Below are 15,049 nucleotides of genomic sequence, written 5' to 3' on the forward strand. Positions count from 1 at the left end.
AAAGAGTTCACCTTCTCAGTTTCTACTGTGGAAGAGTTAGGGGAGGATCAAACCAAGAAAATCATGTGTTACATTTGTAGGTGAATAGAAAAAATAATAAAAAAAAAAGGCATTTGAAATTTTTAAGAATTCTGCTAAATGAAACCATTCCTCAACTCAGCTATCATAGCTCGATCTGCTTTTTTCCCCAGTACCAATAAAGACACATATTGCTGGTTTTGCATTCACTTATATGTGAGCCAGCAGGTTCTATTTAAAGAGCTGACATTTAACAGTTTTACATCATCTTCTTTTGCTGGTAGCAGTGTCCTAAGTAACATGGAATAAGAGAAACATTCCTAGTTTAAGTTTAAAAGACTTTAAGAACTTTACTTGCCCACATACAAAGTGACCTTGGCCTAATAAGGTAATTATCTCTCTCACTGAGAGAAATCTTAATAGCCATATAAAGTGTCCCTCTCTCTAAAATATAGGAGATTACAAGTGCTGAAATTAATTTATTTAATGCTATAATGCTTTATCAATATGTTCATTACAGTGATAGTAGGTGACGGCTATGGGTTCTATGAAGCATTGCTCAGAGATGTTCAGTTCCACATCAGCAGTGCTTAACAACTTTAAATCATCTCAAAAGCAGCTGATTTATGGTATGAACAGAGTTGCCATCTTTTTCCTTTCGTGCTATAGCTAAGCTATTTTACACTACAGTAATTCCCAAACATTAGGGAACATTAAGGTAGGAGAGAAAAAAAACCCAAAGCAGGAGGAACCTCTTGTTCAGCCATAACCTGACTTTATTATTTCAGATAAAGGGAAAGGATTTTAGGTAAAATTTCACTTTTTTAATACTCGGAAGTCAGACTACATGAAGGAACATACTTATTTCCGAACTGATTTGTTTTTCAGGATATTCAACTTCAAGATAAATTGTTAATAAATCTGACAACATGGTCTTCCACAATACCATGAAGTTTATTTTAGGAGGACTAACAGCCTTATACCCAAATGCTGGACACTTTGTTCAGGCAACCTAAACACTGATCATGAAGCTAAGGCATTTGTTGAGAAAATATGGTCAGAAAACAAACAGTTCTCCTCTACCAAGCATACTAGAAAATAACTCTGTATGTGAAAATTTTAACAAGTTGGTTTTAAAAGGTATACTTGAAGTCTATTTCAAGCAGGAAACAGTCAAATTTTACTGCAAATGTTCAAACAGTTTAGTATGTTTTTGAATAAAATCTCTTTCATTGCGGGAAATGCATCCATGCAGTTGCATTGTAACTATCCCGTGAAAAAGACTTCTGAATAATCTTGAATTAAAGATTCACAAAGGTTTTTTAAAAATGCTTGTGCAAGTAGCTGAATAAAGACTATGTTAGTAGATTTCAAAGTTGTTTTCTTACCTGCAGCAAATGCAGAACACATTACAAAGAACATTCCAACTGCAATCCTCTTCAGTGAGGATGGGAGCAAGCCATTCCTCTTTAAGATGGGGTCCACCAATTTATCTTTTAAGGGTATTAGGATCAGAATAAGCACTGCATCAAACATAGTCAACCAGGCTGCTGGAAACTGAAAGGATAGATCACTTAAGTTAGCAATTTCATACTTAAGGGTTGATTTTTACTATTATTTTACAAACAAAAAAATGTTTTTGACGGAACCTAGAGATCCAAAATAAACCACACTGCACTGAGAGACACTGTGAAAAGAAAAATAAGAGTGTGTAAAAGCTGAGGAAAACACTCAGCTATTCGGGTTTTTATTTAATTTGGCAGTTCATAATTCTGTTAGCTCAGAAGCACAAATGATTCCTCACCATAGTAACTCCAACAGTATTGCATATTCTCACTTTCAAGATGCATCTCAAGCTGTGCTAAGGTGGGTGTTGGGTTTGTTTGGGGTTATTTTTGGGGGGGAGGCAGGGGTGTAGGAGTTTTCCACTGGGACTGAACAACATCAGGTGTTCAGAGCAAAAAGGTTCTTTTCACAAAAGCAAATACTACTGCACATAGTTCCAAGGAAAATGAGGATTAAGAAAATTGCTGGGCAGATGAAGAGAATGCTCTAAGAAAACAAAATGTAGAACTCGGCAAAGATGTTTCGCAAAGGATTTTTTATTTTAATTACTTTTTGTTAAAAACAAAGTTAACTAACTAAAACTACATTAATTCCTTTTGAAAGCTGAAATGGCTATTAGCATTATCGCAACCTTTGAGTTTTTCTGCATACATCCTGAAATATGTTTAATGGAAAAAAAATCACTATCCTTTGGGAGCTGTTCTGCCGTTAAGATTTTTTTAGTCATAGGACACCTGTCTGAGGAATGATTGTCCCCCTCTAATCTAGTAAACAAAATTGTGCAGATTATTTAAATGAATACACCTCAAGATACACTTTTAAAAGCATTCAAAGTCAATATTAATGGCACACAAGTCAGGAAGTGATTTAATGCAATTAAATAGTCTCTACTATTTTGCTTCCAGTAATATACTGTAGTCTGACAGAATTAAACTTTTTTTTCTATTTCAGTTATGTAAAGTATTTAATAGCCAGGTTCTGTAGATCTTCTATTATTAGGCTTCGAACTTGCAGAAATATGCCACAGAAGAGTAGAAACAGTTTTACTAATGTAATACAAAATTCAATTAAAATTAAATTACACTTGTCAAGTGAACAAAGAGTATGGTGCAATACATCCTTTCTCATTTGCAACATTCAATAATTGACAATAAGATTCCTGTCTGTATGAATGAGACAATTTCTATGAAGCTTACTAATATTTAGCATTTCTTCTGAGCAAACAAGCCAAGACAGTACAGGAAGATTTATAAAAATTTTCTGGTTTGGGGATATTTTTTAAAACTGCATTTAGAACAGTGTGATACTGTACTATGCATTGCACTGACTCTTTGACCCAAAATACAAGCACTGCTTCATCTCTGTGTTTCTGATGCAGATTCAGTTTTCGATACTAAACTGTTTCTGTGTGTGTGGAAACTCAAGGTTAGACTAGATGAATATTTTTCTAGTGATTTTCCAGGATGACCAAGGGGCCTGTGACAATCTAAAGCTACAGACACAGTAACAGAGGAAGACAACCAGATTCCCTTAAGGCTACAAATATCAACCACAGCAAGTATCTCAAAAACCCAAGCTCTCAGCCTCTGACACAGTGTGGGCATGCATCTCATTGCAGATGAGAACCCTATTTCTTTGATCAGTTGTAATCACTCCAGTATGGCTGAGATGATGACAAACTGCAAAGATAAGAGTTAGCAAAAGGTGAACCTTTGGTTCTTCATAACCTAAGCAGGATTGGCATTTTCACAGGAGTTTGCACCAAGAGCACCAAGTCTCTGACTGACATCAAGCCGTGTCCAAATTCGGCTTTGTCAAAATCTCCAACTAGTATTAGCATATGTATGTGGCACATTTTTAGCACCCTCTGCATGCAGACATGTTGTAACAACAGTCATTAGAAATACTATTGCTTTCTTGCTCTGCATTACAGTTGTCATTGCAGTTCTCCAAAGAAACCAGGCAGATGCTTTCTGGTTCCTAGTCTGCTAACCCCAAGAAGTGATGATGATGATGGTAAAAGTGAATTAATCGTAACCTCTCCTCAATGTTTTCCTACCCTCTCCCTAACATTTCGCAGGCATTTCATGGATTTGAAAATGGAATAATAAGCTGGTTTGGCTATACAAACATATTCAGTATTTTTGATACATAAGGTTACATACATTGTTTAGCAATCTTCACGTTCTTTGAAAAATGCACAGTGAATTCTGATGAGTTAGTCAAATTCTTGCTTATTTTGAAATATTTAGCAAAACTTTAAAACTGTCAATTTCCCTCCCTCTCCCATTCACTTTTTCGTTTGCTTCAAATATCACATCAGCATTAACCTGTGTAACAGTTTGTACAAGGACTGATTTGTGTAATTAGAGTCAAAGATGTAGGAATTTTTTGTCATTGCTGAATCTGGTAAGAAAGGAGAGAAATACCAAATGTCCCTGGCACTGCTGTATTTCATACAAACAATCACTTGGGTTTGGGGGTTTTTTTGTTTAAAATGTATGCTCTTTCATTTTCTACTCTATGAGGAGCTTGCAAATTAAAAGGGCATATGCGTATTTCACTCTTCATATCAAGAAGTAGTATGGCTTTATTAGTATTGGTCAGAGGTGCCTGAAAGAGCTTAAGGAAAACCTAGACCTGGTAAGGTACAATGCTGCTCACTTAAAACATTATATTATTGCTCTTTTTCTTAATTACCTCAAATCACTTCCATTTGGAGAAACCAAACGAGTCAGAATCACTTTCAAAGATGCTACCTACATAATGTCTACCTGAAGGATGCTCACCTGCAATCTACCATATACCAAGGAAGACAGCAAAAATCAAATTAACTTATTTGACTTATGCTGTTAGATCACAGCAAAGTATTTTAAAATAAAACAAGAACAACACAACTGATGCACTGCAGAAAAAGGAGCCAGTCACTGTTATGCAAGATAGAAAAATCATTTACAAGTATCATGACAGACTAGGATTATTGTTCCATTATCCTTGCCTCAAATTCTGCATACTTTAAGTAAACCCACTTTTAAGTAAAAACAGATCTTTTAAAGCCACACTTTTAAGTCAGAAAAAAAGTAGCTACATGGCATGAGTGGTATTTTAAAGGCTTTTCAGCAAAACCAATGAAAGCCATTATTTTTTTTAACTAATTTCATTAAACATAATGCTCTATTTACAACTTGAAAACAATTCTAACGCCCAAAAAGGCATTTCCAAAAAGGAAAGTTCAGTCTGACAACCAAAGCTCTGTGTTCATTTCTACACAATAAATATTCAGACTGACAATATTTTTATTTTTAATATTCAGACTGACAATGGGACTCTGAACTCCTGTGTGCACTCTGTTAGAAGAAAGAAAATCCACATCTCTAGTCCAGCAATGATAATGCTCTAACAAGACAGTCACGTGGTTCGTAATAACAGAAAAAAACCTAAGAGCCCCCTCTCATACACGAGCAATAAAGAAATGTGAAAAGCTCAATGAAAAGAGCAAAATGGGTTACATATCAAAATGTAAATTTACTAACCTGTATATGCTAAAAAAAACCCCACACCTCGAATGTAGTCCACAATTAAAATTGATGCAACTAAACCAGAAGCTTCAGACTAATTACAATTTTTAAGTAAGAGAGTATCTTATTATTAAATAAACATTGCAACTCAAACACCATAAAACTGAACCTTGAAGTGAAAGTGGCAATGGCTTTCTGTGCCCAAAAGCTATGCAAAAAAATACACAAACTGAGAACTTGATTGAGGAAATCTGCTTTAGATATTTTTGCTGATGCATGCTTTAACTGAAAAAGTCTCAGACTACTCTTTCTTTAGTTTTTTTAACTGTGTAAAAGTAAGTAACTAGCATTTGGTTGGTTTAAAAGTCTGTCTTAGCCTGTATCACTAACTTCCATTAAGCCTTCAGCTGTGATTCAGAAGCAGCTCAGTTTTCGAGCAAGTTAAAAAAAAAATTTAAGTACAAACATTTTTTATTTTTCATCTGCAAAAAGAAGACTGAAGCTATTCTGTCTTATTGATATAAATTTTAAATAAATCAGAAGAAACTTAATTTCAAAAGAACATTTAGTAAGCCTGTTAATAACTTACATTCATCCCTTTTGTTTTTATTCTCAGTACTGTTTCTGCAATTACGTGATGCCAGCCTTTCTTGAAAAATATTGATTGAACAACTTCCTTCGATATGCTAAACTGATTCAAGGTACAGTGAATATTGATTTAGCAGTATAAAGTTACAAATGTATCTCAGATTCCAAATTTGTAAATAGTAATGTTTCAGTTAAGTATGGGTACTCCTATGGAGTTTGTAGGAATGCTTCTGTACAACTTACAACTTTGAAAACTTAGGGCATATAGATTTATAAGCTTTCTGCAAAGATCATACTTTGTCCACTGAAGGATAAAGACACTCTTAATTAAAGCAGTGAAAGTGATCTGAATACATTCAAAACAGGATGGTGTGAACTCCATATACTGGTAGGTATGCCAAAATCTCTGTATTATGCGTCATGCTTCTAAATGCCCAATGTCCATTGGATTCTCCTCAGTCACTACCTGAGCTTCCTGGAGTTTCTGTACAATGCTTACCTATTTTGCATTTCAGCTAAAGAAAACATACTTTTCACTTGTTTTGCTCTGCTTACCGTATGAATAGAGTTGGTGTCATTTGATATTTCAGGAATTTTCAGATGGAGACTTTGCAATACATATGTTGTCTGCATCTAGCATTAGGAAAGATGAGTTGAGATTACTTGGAGGAGTACTGAGAGTAAGATATTTTTAATAATTAACAAAGACTATACACCAGAGGTAAAGTGCTAATATAGCAAAACAAAAAGAATTATTGTTAGAACATTGCAAGACTTTTTTAACCTTTACATTTATTTTTACTAAATGCACAAAGAATCATTCATGTTACTTTAAAAACAATTTCTGTGTATTTTTCCCCGAAAACATATTTGCTATCCTAATTCATTTCACTAAGGCAGAAGAACCAGAAAGGAATTAAAACGAAATCCAGACCACTTACCCTGACCTATCTGAATCAACTCCAAGTTGCAACACAGTGCAATATTTAATATATGTTAATTTGTACAACTGTTAGTTTTAACTATCATTTTAATGATTTTATTTGCTTTTTTATTATTAAGTCAAAATATTTCTTAGTGGCCATTTTTCATCTCTCAACTTCAGGGTAAGTTTCATATTTATGAAAGACCCCAAGAAAAATGTGAAATTAGATACTTTGGCATACTGGTAAGCTAATACAGCTTCCCACAACAGTTTTATCTAGCAAATAAAAAAATTCAGAACAAACTACCATCACGCAGTATTATTTTTGCTAACATAATATTATTAAAATGATTCCTGAGAGGCAACCCCAGGTGTGTGAAAGACAAGTAGTTAACATTACTGAACACATGAGTATTAAACAAGTCAAACTGTCAATACCAAGGTTCTGAAAAAACCTCTTCAATATTCACCTTCTTTAGAATCACAGCTACTGAACACTAACTGTAAGTAAACCTTATAGAACAGTTTTCCCCCAAAAGCTTTTGTGTGTTTCCTCCAGGTAACTGCTCTGGGGGATAATTTTCGGACGGGAGCTAGATTTATAACATGGGTACAGAACTACAACTTAATGCTAGTGCCCCAAGACCTCTCAAATGCAACTGGGAAAAGAGGAAGTTATGGCCCTTAAATTACAAATTACAGTTTTTAGAGATATAAAATAAAAATGTAACCATTTGGAACTACTCACTTGAAAATACACTGTCCAGTAAGGTATTAAAGCCAAAAAGACGGGGATAATCTTGACAAGAGCTTTCACATCTTCTACTTTATCTTCTCTGAATGGGCCCCCATGAGACAGCTTGGCCATCTCAAACAGGCTTTGCTTGCGAGGTTGCTGAAGTACTCCCTGGCCTTCGCTTTTGAAAAGAATTTGAAACATTTAGTTAAACAACAACAAAACCTGACATAACTGGAAATATTGTGACATTTCATTATAAAAAGCTCATACATTTTCAAAATAAGTTACTCCTGTAAGTTACGGCAAAACAACTAGGCCAGATTGGAACGTGAGCAGGTGAAAGCACAAGCCGAAAACTTCCATTGTAAAGGTTTCCTAATTTCCCACTCCTCCTTCCACGCATAAATAACTGGCACTGCAATATGCAGAACTCAAGAAACAATGCCACAAAATACAGGTTATTCTAATTCATTGAATTGTTTTGCAATCTGACTACATGAAAGCCCATTGCAGAGGAGGCACCTGACATCTCTTATCTGTGACTAAATTCAGCCACCAGTATTGCATAAGCATCACTGAAGAGTGGAGTAACCATTTGGAAAGCAAAAAGCCAGTACACATTTTGGCTGCCCATCAAAACGCTTACAACATTAAATGCAGATGATAGTATTTTTCAAATCAGAAGGCATCCCATAAACATATCTACACAGAGAAGTTAATAAATGCTTAAAAGGAGCATACTTGGGTTACATTACACTTTCAGAAACTCTGAACTGGCAAGACACAGCATTCAATTGAAAACAGCAGACTTGATCTTGCAGCACGGAGATCCAGGGATCTCAAAATGTGCCTCTATTTCATCCCAGAACTCCCAGAAAATATCTCCAGGACTCCCATTTTCCAGTTCCAGTTCTCAAACCAAAACTGCATATTCCAGCGTATCCTCTAGTGTGACTTATTGCCAGCTAGTTTGAATTAACTATTTCCAACTCTTAGGCTGATTCACTCAATTCAGATTATACAAAAGAGCTCATTACAAACCTGTTAGTTGAACGTTCCACATGTCTCTTTCTTGAGCAACAAGAATATGCAAGAATTTTAAACACGTCTGTGAAGGCACTACCATCAGGCGGTTTTGTGATGAAGAAACTCTGACCACATAAGAAAACCATGAATGAAATCCCAATGCAAACCGTTGGGATACTATATCCAATAACGAAGCTCACATTCTGTTGAATGTATGCAATGCCTCCCAGAGAGAGAATAGCTCCCAAATTAATGCTCCAATAAAACCAATTAAAAAATCTTCGTGTGGCTTCTGGACCCCGATCTTTGACCTGGAAAATATTAAAAACAAGTCATTCAATTTCTGAAGAAAATGAAGCCTGTTTATTAGAATTCAGTCAAGTTCAATGCACTGAAGAGTTTAGGTTTAATTTAGAGTCGTACTGAAATGATTTAAGTGTTTTGGGCTTTGCATGGTATTTGATGAAATGACAACTTACTGAGCTACCCCATTATATCAGTGACCTTCCAGAAATTCAGCATAGGGATAAAAAAGCCATACAATACATAGCTTCCCCATAAAGGCTGTTGTTAGTTCTACTACACTGCCTCTCATTTGGTCATTTGGACAAAGCTCACTCAGGTTAATGCCCCATAGTCCACAGAAGTTGAAATAACTGTTTTCAGTAAAAAAAGTTAAGCTACCTAAAAATTCATGCATTAATAGTATTGCAAGAATTGCTTCTTCCAACTACATACGCATAATAGTTAACCATATTCCATTTTCTAAGCCTCAGATGACTACTTGGTAATTAAAGCACAAATTTAAATTCTAACACAGTCCTAATACTTCTCATCGGAACATAAATTGAAGGCTTGCTATTCTGACCTTTCATAAATAAATAAATAAATAAATTTGGGTTGTGTGACATGTCACAAGGCCCCAGTAAACATTTATCTCTCTATTAAGTCAGCAGTGTTCACAGTGCTGTTTTTCTGCTTGAAGCTCACAATATCTTTCCAGCGAAAGTAAAGACATCCCTGGCTTATAGAATTATCCTGTACAGTTTTCACCATCACTCTTTATTCTACCTACCACAAGTCACCCCATGTTTTGCAATTAAGTCACAGGAACCCAGCATCACTCATAAGATGTGAGTTAAGAGAAATTATGCAAGTTAAAATTTGAAATACATTAAAAAGATCAACTAGTCTGAAGGAGAATTCATAACAACATAGTTGTCACTATTTTATGACTGAAAGGCCATTAACAGTGAGTAGCAAGCCAGGTCCATGCACCAGTCTTGCTGAGTCAGTGTTTTTGACTTCTAATTGCAAGTTTCCCTTCCTCATTTGCCAGATCTTCGAAAGATCTGTGTTTAGTTTGCAATATGAAAAGCAAACTATGCCTTGAAATAAGTTTTTGTCAGCTCTGATGTACAGCTTCCAGTTTCTCGCTGGTACACAAATCCATCTGTGTCATTCAACCAAGTCTAACAAAAGAAACATTAAGGCACCTATTCCTACAGATGCCTTAATAGCATAGTTAATAGCATCGATAGGCATTCTGGTAGGTCTGTTAGCATCTCAAATGCAATCTTGGAGCCTAAATCCAAGAAATTCTACCTTTCCAGGTTCAAGTTGGTGCTCATTTCCTAATTTTAGCAGTGTACTTGTTTTGGCTGGGATAGAGTTAATTTCCTTCCTAGTAGTGGGTATAGTGCTGGGTTTTGGATTTAGGATGAGAATATTGTTGATAACACACCAATATTTTGGTTGTTGCTAGGCAATGTTTACACCAAGGCAAGGACTTTCCAGATTCTCGCACTGCCCTGCCAGCGAGGAGGCTGGGGGTGCACAAGGAGCTGGGAGGGGACACAGCCAGGACAGCTGATCCCAACTGGCCAAAGGGATATTCCATACCATATGACGTCATCCTTAGTTAGTATATAACATGGGGGAAGCTGGCCAGGGGTTTAGATCATGGCTCAGGAATTAGCTGGGCATTGGTGGTCTGTGAGTGTTGAGCAATTGTGCTGTGCATCACTTGTGTTGTATATTCTATTATTATTATTTTCCTTTTCTGTCATATCAAACTGTCTTTATCTCAACCCAGAAGTTTTATTTCCCTCCTGATTCTCCTGCCCATCCCACTGTGGGGAGGGAGTGAGCGAACGGCTGTGTGGTTGTGAATGGCACTGTGGTTGTTTTAGCTGCCTGCGGGTTAAACCATGACAGTCATCACCTGCAGTAGTGTATCAAGCTAGGAATTCCTTCTAAACCCCAAATGGCAGCAGGATATTAGCAAACAATTACATCATAAATACTGTGCTCCACGTTAATGATTTTATGATGTTTCCATTTCTTCATCATAAAGTCTCAGTTCTCATACTTTCTGCAAGGAAGATGACTTCCCATCCTCCCTCTTACAAATGAACTTGCTCACGTCTATGCAAAGAAAAGCTGGAAGATGAAAGCAAACTTTGATAAGGGTAAGAACAGGGCAAGCACAGCATGATGCTTCTATCAAGTATTATCCCAGCCTCCAACCATTAGCTGCTGAGAAACTTCTTGAACCAAGGACGGCTTCTATCTACTTAACAAACGCAGCAGATCTCTCCATGAACTTGTCCAGCCTGCCTCTGAACTCAAGTCAGCTTTTAGAATCCGTAATATCCTGTGGCAAAGAGCTCCCCAGCTAATTACACAGTGGGAAGAACCATCTCCATTCGTCTGTTTTGAACCTGCCCTGTACTAGCCTCACTCATTTGACCTAGTTCCAGGAATCAACAGAAGACAGCTGACCTTTATCCCATACCTGGTCCACTTCTGCCTCTCTCCCCCGACCATTATTTCCACAAACCACTGCCACATCTTCCTTCTACCTGCCTTTTCAGAGATAGGAAGTTGTAGACTGTTTCATGATTCCTTGAATGGGAACTACTGACCATGTCTGTGGCCCTTCCCTAAAATTTCCTTCCCCATCTCCAGTATCCTTTTTGAAATAGAGTGGCAAAAAAGGAATGGAATGCTCAAGAGACAGACACATCACAGACTTACAATTAAAAGAATCCATTTTCTGCTTCCTTATCAAACTATATAAATGCACTAAAAATCACATTGCTGCCACATCTGAAATGCCATTATGGCATTTTATTGACAATCATTAATAACTTAACAAAAATCACACTGAACTACCTGGTGGAATATCTTGCCAAAGGGGAAGAACTATGAAGATGTCTTAACAAAAACACAGTAGAGTTAAAGATAATCCTTGTAGTTCCTTTAAACATCCCATCAGCTGCCCCAAATATTAGCTATATTACATTTACAGCAGACTACGCAAAATTTTCCCCTGCTGGCTACTGAACTGTGTGACAGCACAAAACAGATTGGTTTATTCTCTTCATAAGTAGACTTTACATTTTAATAAGGGACCAAGAAAAAGAAAACCATGTTAGAATCTTATTGTTTTATTTTTATCAAGGATAAGTATTTTTCACAAAACTGCAGGAATTCTCCTTTCCCCCCTTACGCCTGCATTATTTTCAATCACCCAAGCAGAAAGAAAAATCTATCACTCCCTCTGCTCATTTTCCTCTGTGCTCAAGCATAGCAGCAGTCTCCTTGTGGTACCAGCACCACCAGCTTCATTATATTCTTAACATCCTACCAGCAACTGCAGCAGGAAAATGATGCACGTTAATGGCACCAGTATGGTGCAGGTCCTGGATCGAATCTGTCCTGTGGGCTAAGAGTTCCACATCCCTGCACTGAAAGTCAAAATAGGTATATTTTAAAACATTTTGTCCTCATCACAACAAAACAGCTTAAAAACAGTAGTAATGCCTAAAAGGTATGAAAAAGGTCACCTTCTTAGATTTACGATATTTTAGTCAAACTCTTTGCAACAGGAAAATGCAAACAATATCAGCGAAATGCCATGGCTGGAGTGCAAGGCTTCCTATCACTCAACAAAAAAACTCTAGTAAAACTGTTTCAAAAGTGCCCTGCCTTGAATGAACATTAGCGAGTATCTAATACACACAATTTATTTGCTCTAGGTAATGTGTTCTTTTGCAAATGAGCTCAGATTCAAACGTTTTCCAGAGAATATACCAGTGCTGGACAGCTGTCATTTATTTAAATCAACTCCCACTGCATAATATCGAGTCCCGAGTCTCCAGTTCACTGTTCTGCATTCTTCAAACCTTTCACACCTTTCTTCCTTACTAAATGGGATAGCACATCATTCTCCAAGAACAGCAAGGAACAATCCAGTAGTGCTCCTACTTCAATAAAAATACAGAATGACCTACTGTACCATGCAAGGAGCATCCCAGTTGCCCTAAATTTTCCTCTTTTAAAGTATAGGGAAAATTTTAATTAAAAAAGAAACCCACGAAAAAACCCCACCCCACCCACAAAAACAAACAAACCACCAAAAAGCCCCCACCAACAAAGAAATGAAGGAAATGAGCAACTCGAAGCATTCTGGCCACAGCTGTTTTGTCAGTCATTGGCCACATGACACTTCTGCCTGCATTCAGGTGGGCCTCTAAAGAGGAAATAAAATAATCTTGCTACTTTCAAGACAGCTAACATAACTTTTGCAAAAGAAAATCTAACTTAACACTCGATTTTTCTACAGTCTAAAAGGTGTTTTCCTTGATATGTCTGATAACTGTCCTTTACATGTAGTTAATCCAAATGCAGAAAGAAAAGCACAGTGACATTCTGAGTTTTATAACTGGGATCTACACAGCACTGGATTCAAAATAGTAAAGGAATAGTTCTCAAAATGAAAGTTTCTATACAAAACACTTATATCAGACTGATTATGTCAGAGGGGATGTAATTACGACCACAGTTTTCATGATAAAGAATCCTCAGGGCCTGGAACACTATGTTATGGGAATGGTGTAATCATTAGGTTATTTACAGCCACTTTCAGCAGAGGACACATCAGCTGTGTAACTCTGCACTCTAAACTCATTTAGGATATAAGGTTAACAACTTAGAACAAAATTTTAAATGCAACTAAAACAAAGAAAGAAAGAGTAACTGGATCTTTAGTTACACCACCTGATGAAAAGTCATTAAAAATATCTGACGGATAGCAACTTCCACAGCACAGCTGTCCTTAAGGCTAATATTTAGACCTTCTTCTGACTTAGAAGAAAGATGATCACTTGCTGAATTATCCCTCCCCTGGATTTCTCAACACCAACACCTTTCTTAGGAGATGATCCAAGTACTAATCAAAGCAGTTTGTACAGCTTGAAACAAAAAATATTACACAGCTCAAACGTTAAGATTCTATCAGATTCTCCTGATTTTTATGTGAAGAGCCAGGAATCTACACAAGCATCATCGCTTCTCCATAGTTCCTGTGTTTAGCTGCTTTGCTTTGTCACAAAGTAATTTCCTTGCTCTCTACAGCTAGGTCAGTTTCAAAGAAATGGTTATCCACCTTAGGGTTTCTTATTTTTGCCACAGCTACTGACTGTTAGGTGCCTACCATTCCACTGTGACATCTGATTTCTGACATCATGTGCTAATGATCTCAAGTATTTCCTAAACCCCAACATTTCAGTGTGTCATAATCTTCCCTCTATCCCTCTTCACATCATGGCAGACCCGAAGCTATGACTTCCTATTTGAGTCACATAAAAGAAAAAGATTATTTAAAGTTACTGACATTAGCAGTTTTCATTTGTTCCTGAAATCGACCAACAGTCACAAGCAACAAATGTAACAAGAACTCCCAAACTTCATCCCAGCCAACTATATGAGCAGTCACACAACATAGCAAGGATGAAAACAAAGAAGCTGGCCCTTGTCCGTAGCATACAAAAGAAAGAACAATGGCAACAGTTTTCCACCCTCAAATTTGCTCTTACAGAATTCTGACCTTCTAATCCATCACTGCAGACGCCAGTTGTTCTTTGAGAGCATCTGGAGAGAGTTCAGTAACAGAGCTGTACAGTACTACTCACTTGCTACATAATTCCAAAATTTTATATTAAAATTTGGCCAATCCACCTTTCAAGTCTACTTCCTCTCACTAGTGTTGTATCTATTCTGTTTCTGTCGGAAACAGAAACAAATTAGTATTGCCCATGTGAATGCCACGACTTCAGTTTTCAAACTGTCATCCGCAGAATCTTAGATGCCCACAATCTCCTAAGAAGTTCGACAGCAAAACAAAGTAACTTGCAGTTTGTGACCTTCAATTCTTTATACGAGGTCCCCCATTCTTCCCCAGAGGCTGGAAAAATGCAAAATAAACACAATACAAATAAATAAATAAGGTTGAAAATCACTCAAAAGCCATCTTTACACCAGCAATTTCCCATAGCATCCTGCCTCTGGTGAGGCTACTGTAACAAAAATGGTTTTAGCAAAGCTAGAAGATTTTTGGCAGGTCATGGACTGATAGATTTAATGACTACGATGGCAATTCAGAAAGAAGACATACTGGGAGTTAGAACTAGCATCGCTAATCACTATAACCCCCAAACAGATTCATCTATAATTAGAAAAATTATTATAGCTGATACTAGATCAGTAGTCTACTACTAATTTTGGCTTCAACAATGAAGCTAAACCAGGTTTCACAATAATGAGGGATAGTCATATTGTTTCCTAACTACAGAAAGTCACACACTGCTACACAGAACAGGAAGT

The 15,049-nt window shown here is 36.7% G+C and overlaps 1 protein-coding gene across 1 annotated transcript in view; it reads right to left on the reverse strand.

The window, feature by feature from the left end:
* The window catches only part of SLC15A4 (solute carrier family 15 member 4), a 32,660-nt gene that overhangs the window by 12,687 nt on the left and 4,924 nt on the right, over positions 1-15,049 (reverse strand). Inside the window, 4 exon segments of the mRNA XM_010299730.2 lie at positions 1,407-1,575; positions 6,246-6,323; positions 7,364-7,532; positions 8,396-8,691. Of these exon segments, the coding sequence (XP_010298032.2) occupies positions 1,407-1,575; positions 6,246-6,323; positions 7,364-7,532; positions 8,396-8,691 (712 nt within the window).

The sequence above is a fragment of the Balearica regulorum genome, chromosome 17 (assembly GCF_011004875.1).
Source record: "Balearica regulorum gibbericeps isolate bBalReg1 chromosome 17, bBalReg1.pri, whole genome shotgun sequence".
NCBI lineage: Eukaryota > Metazoa > Chordata > Aves > Gruiformes > Gruidae > Balearica > Balearica regulorum.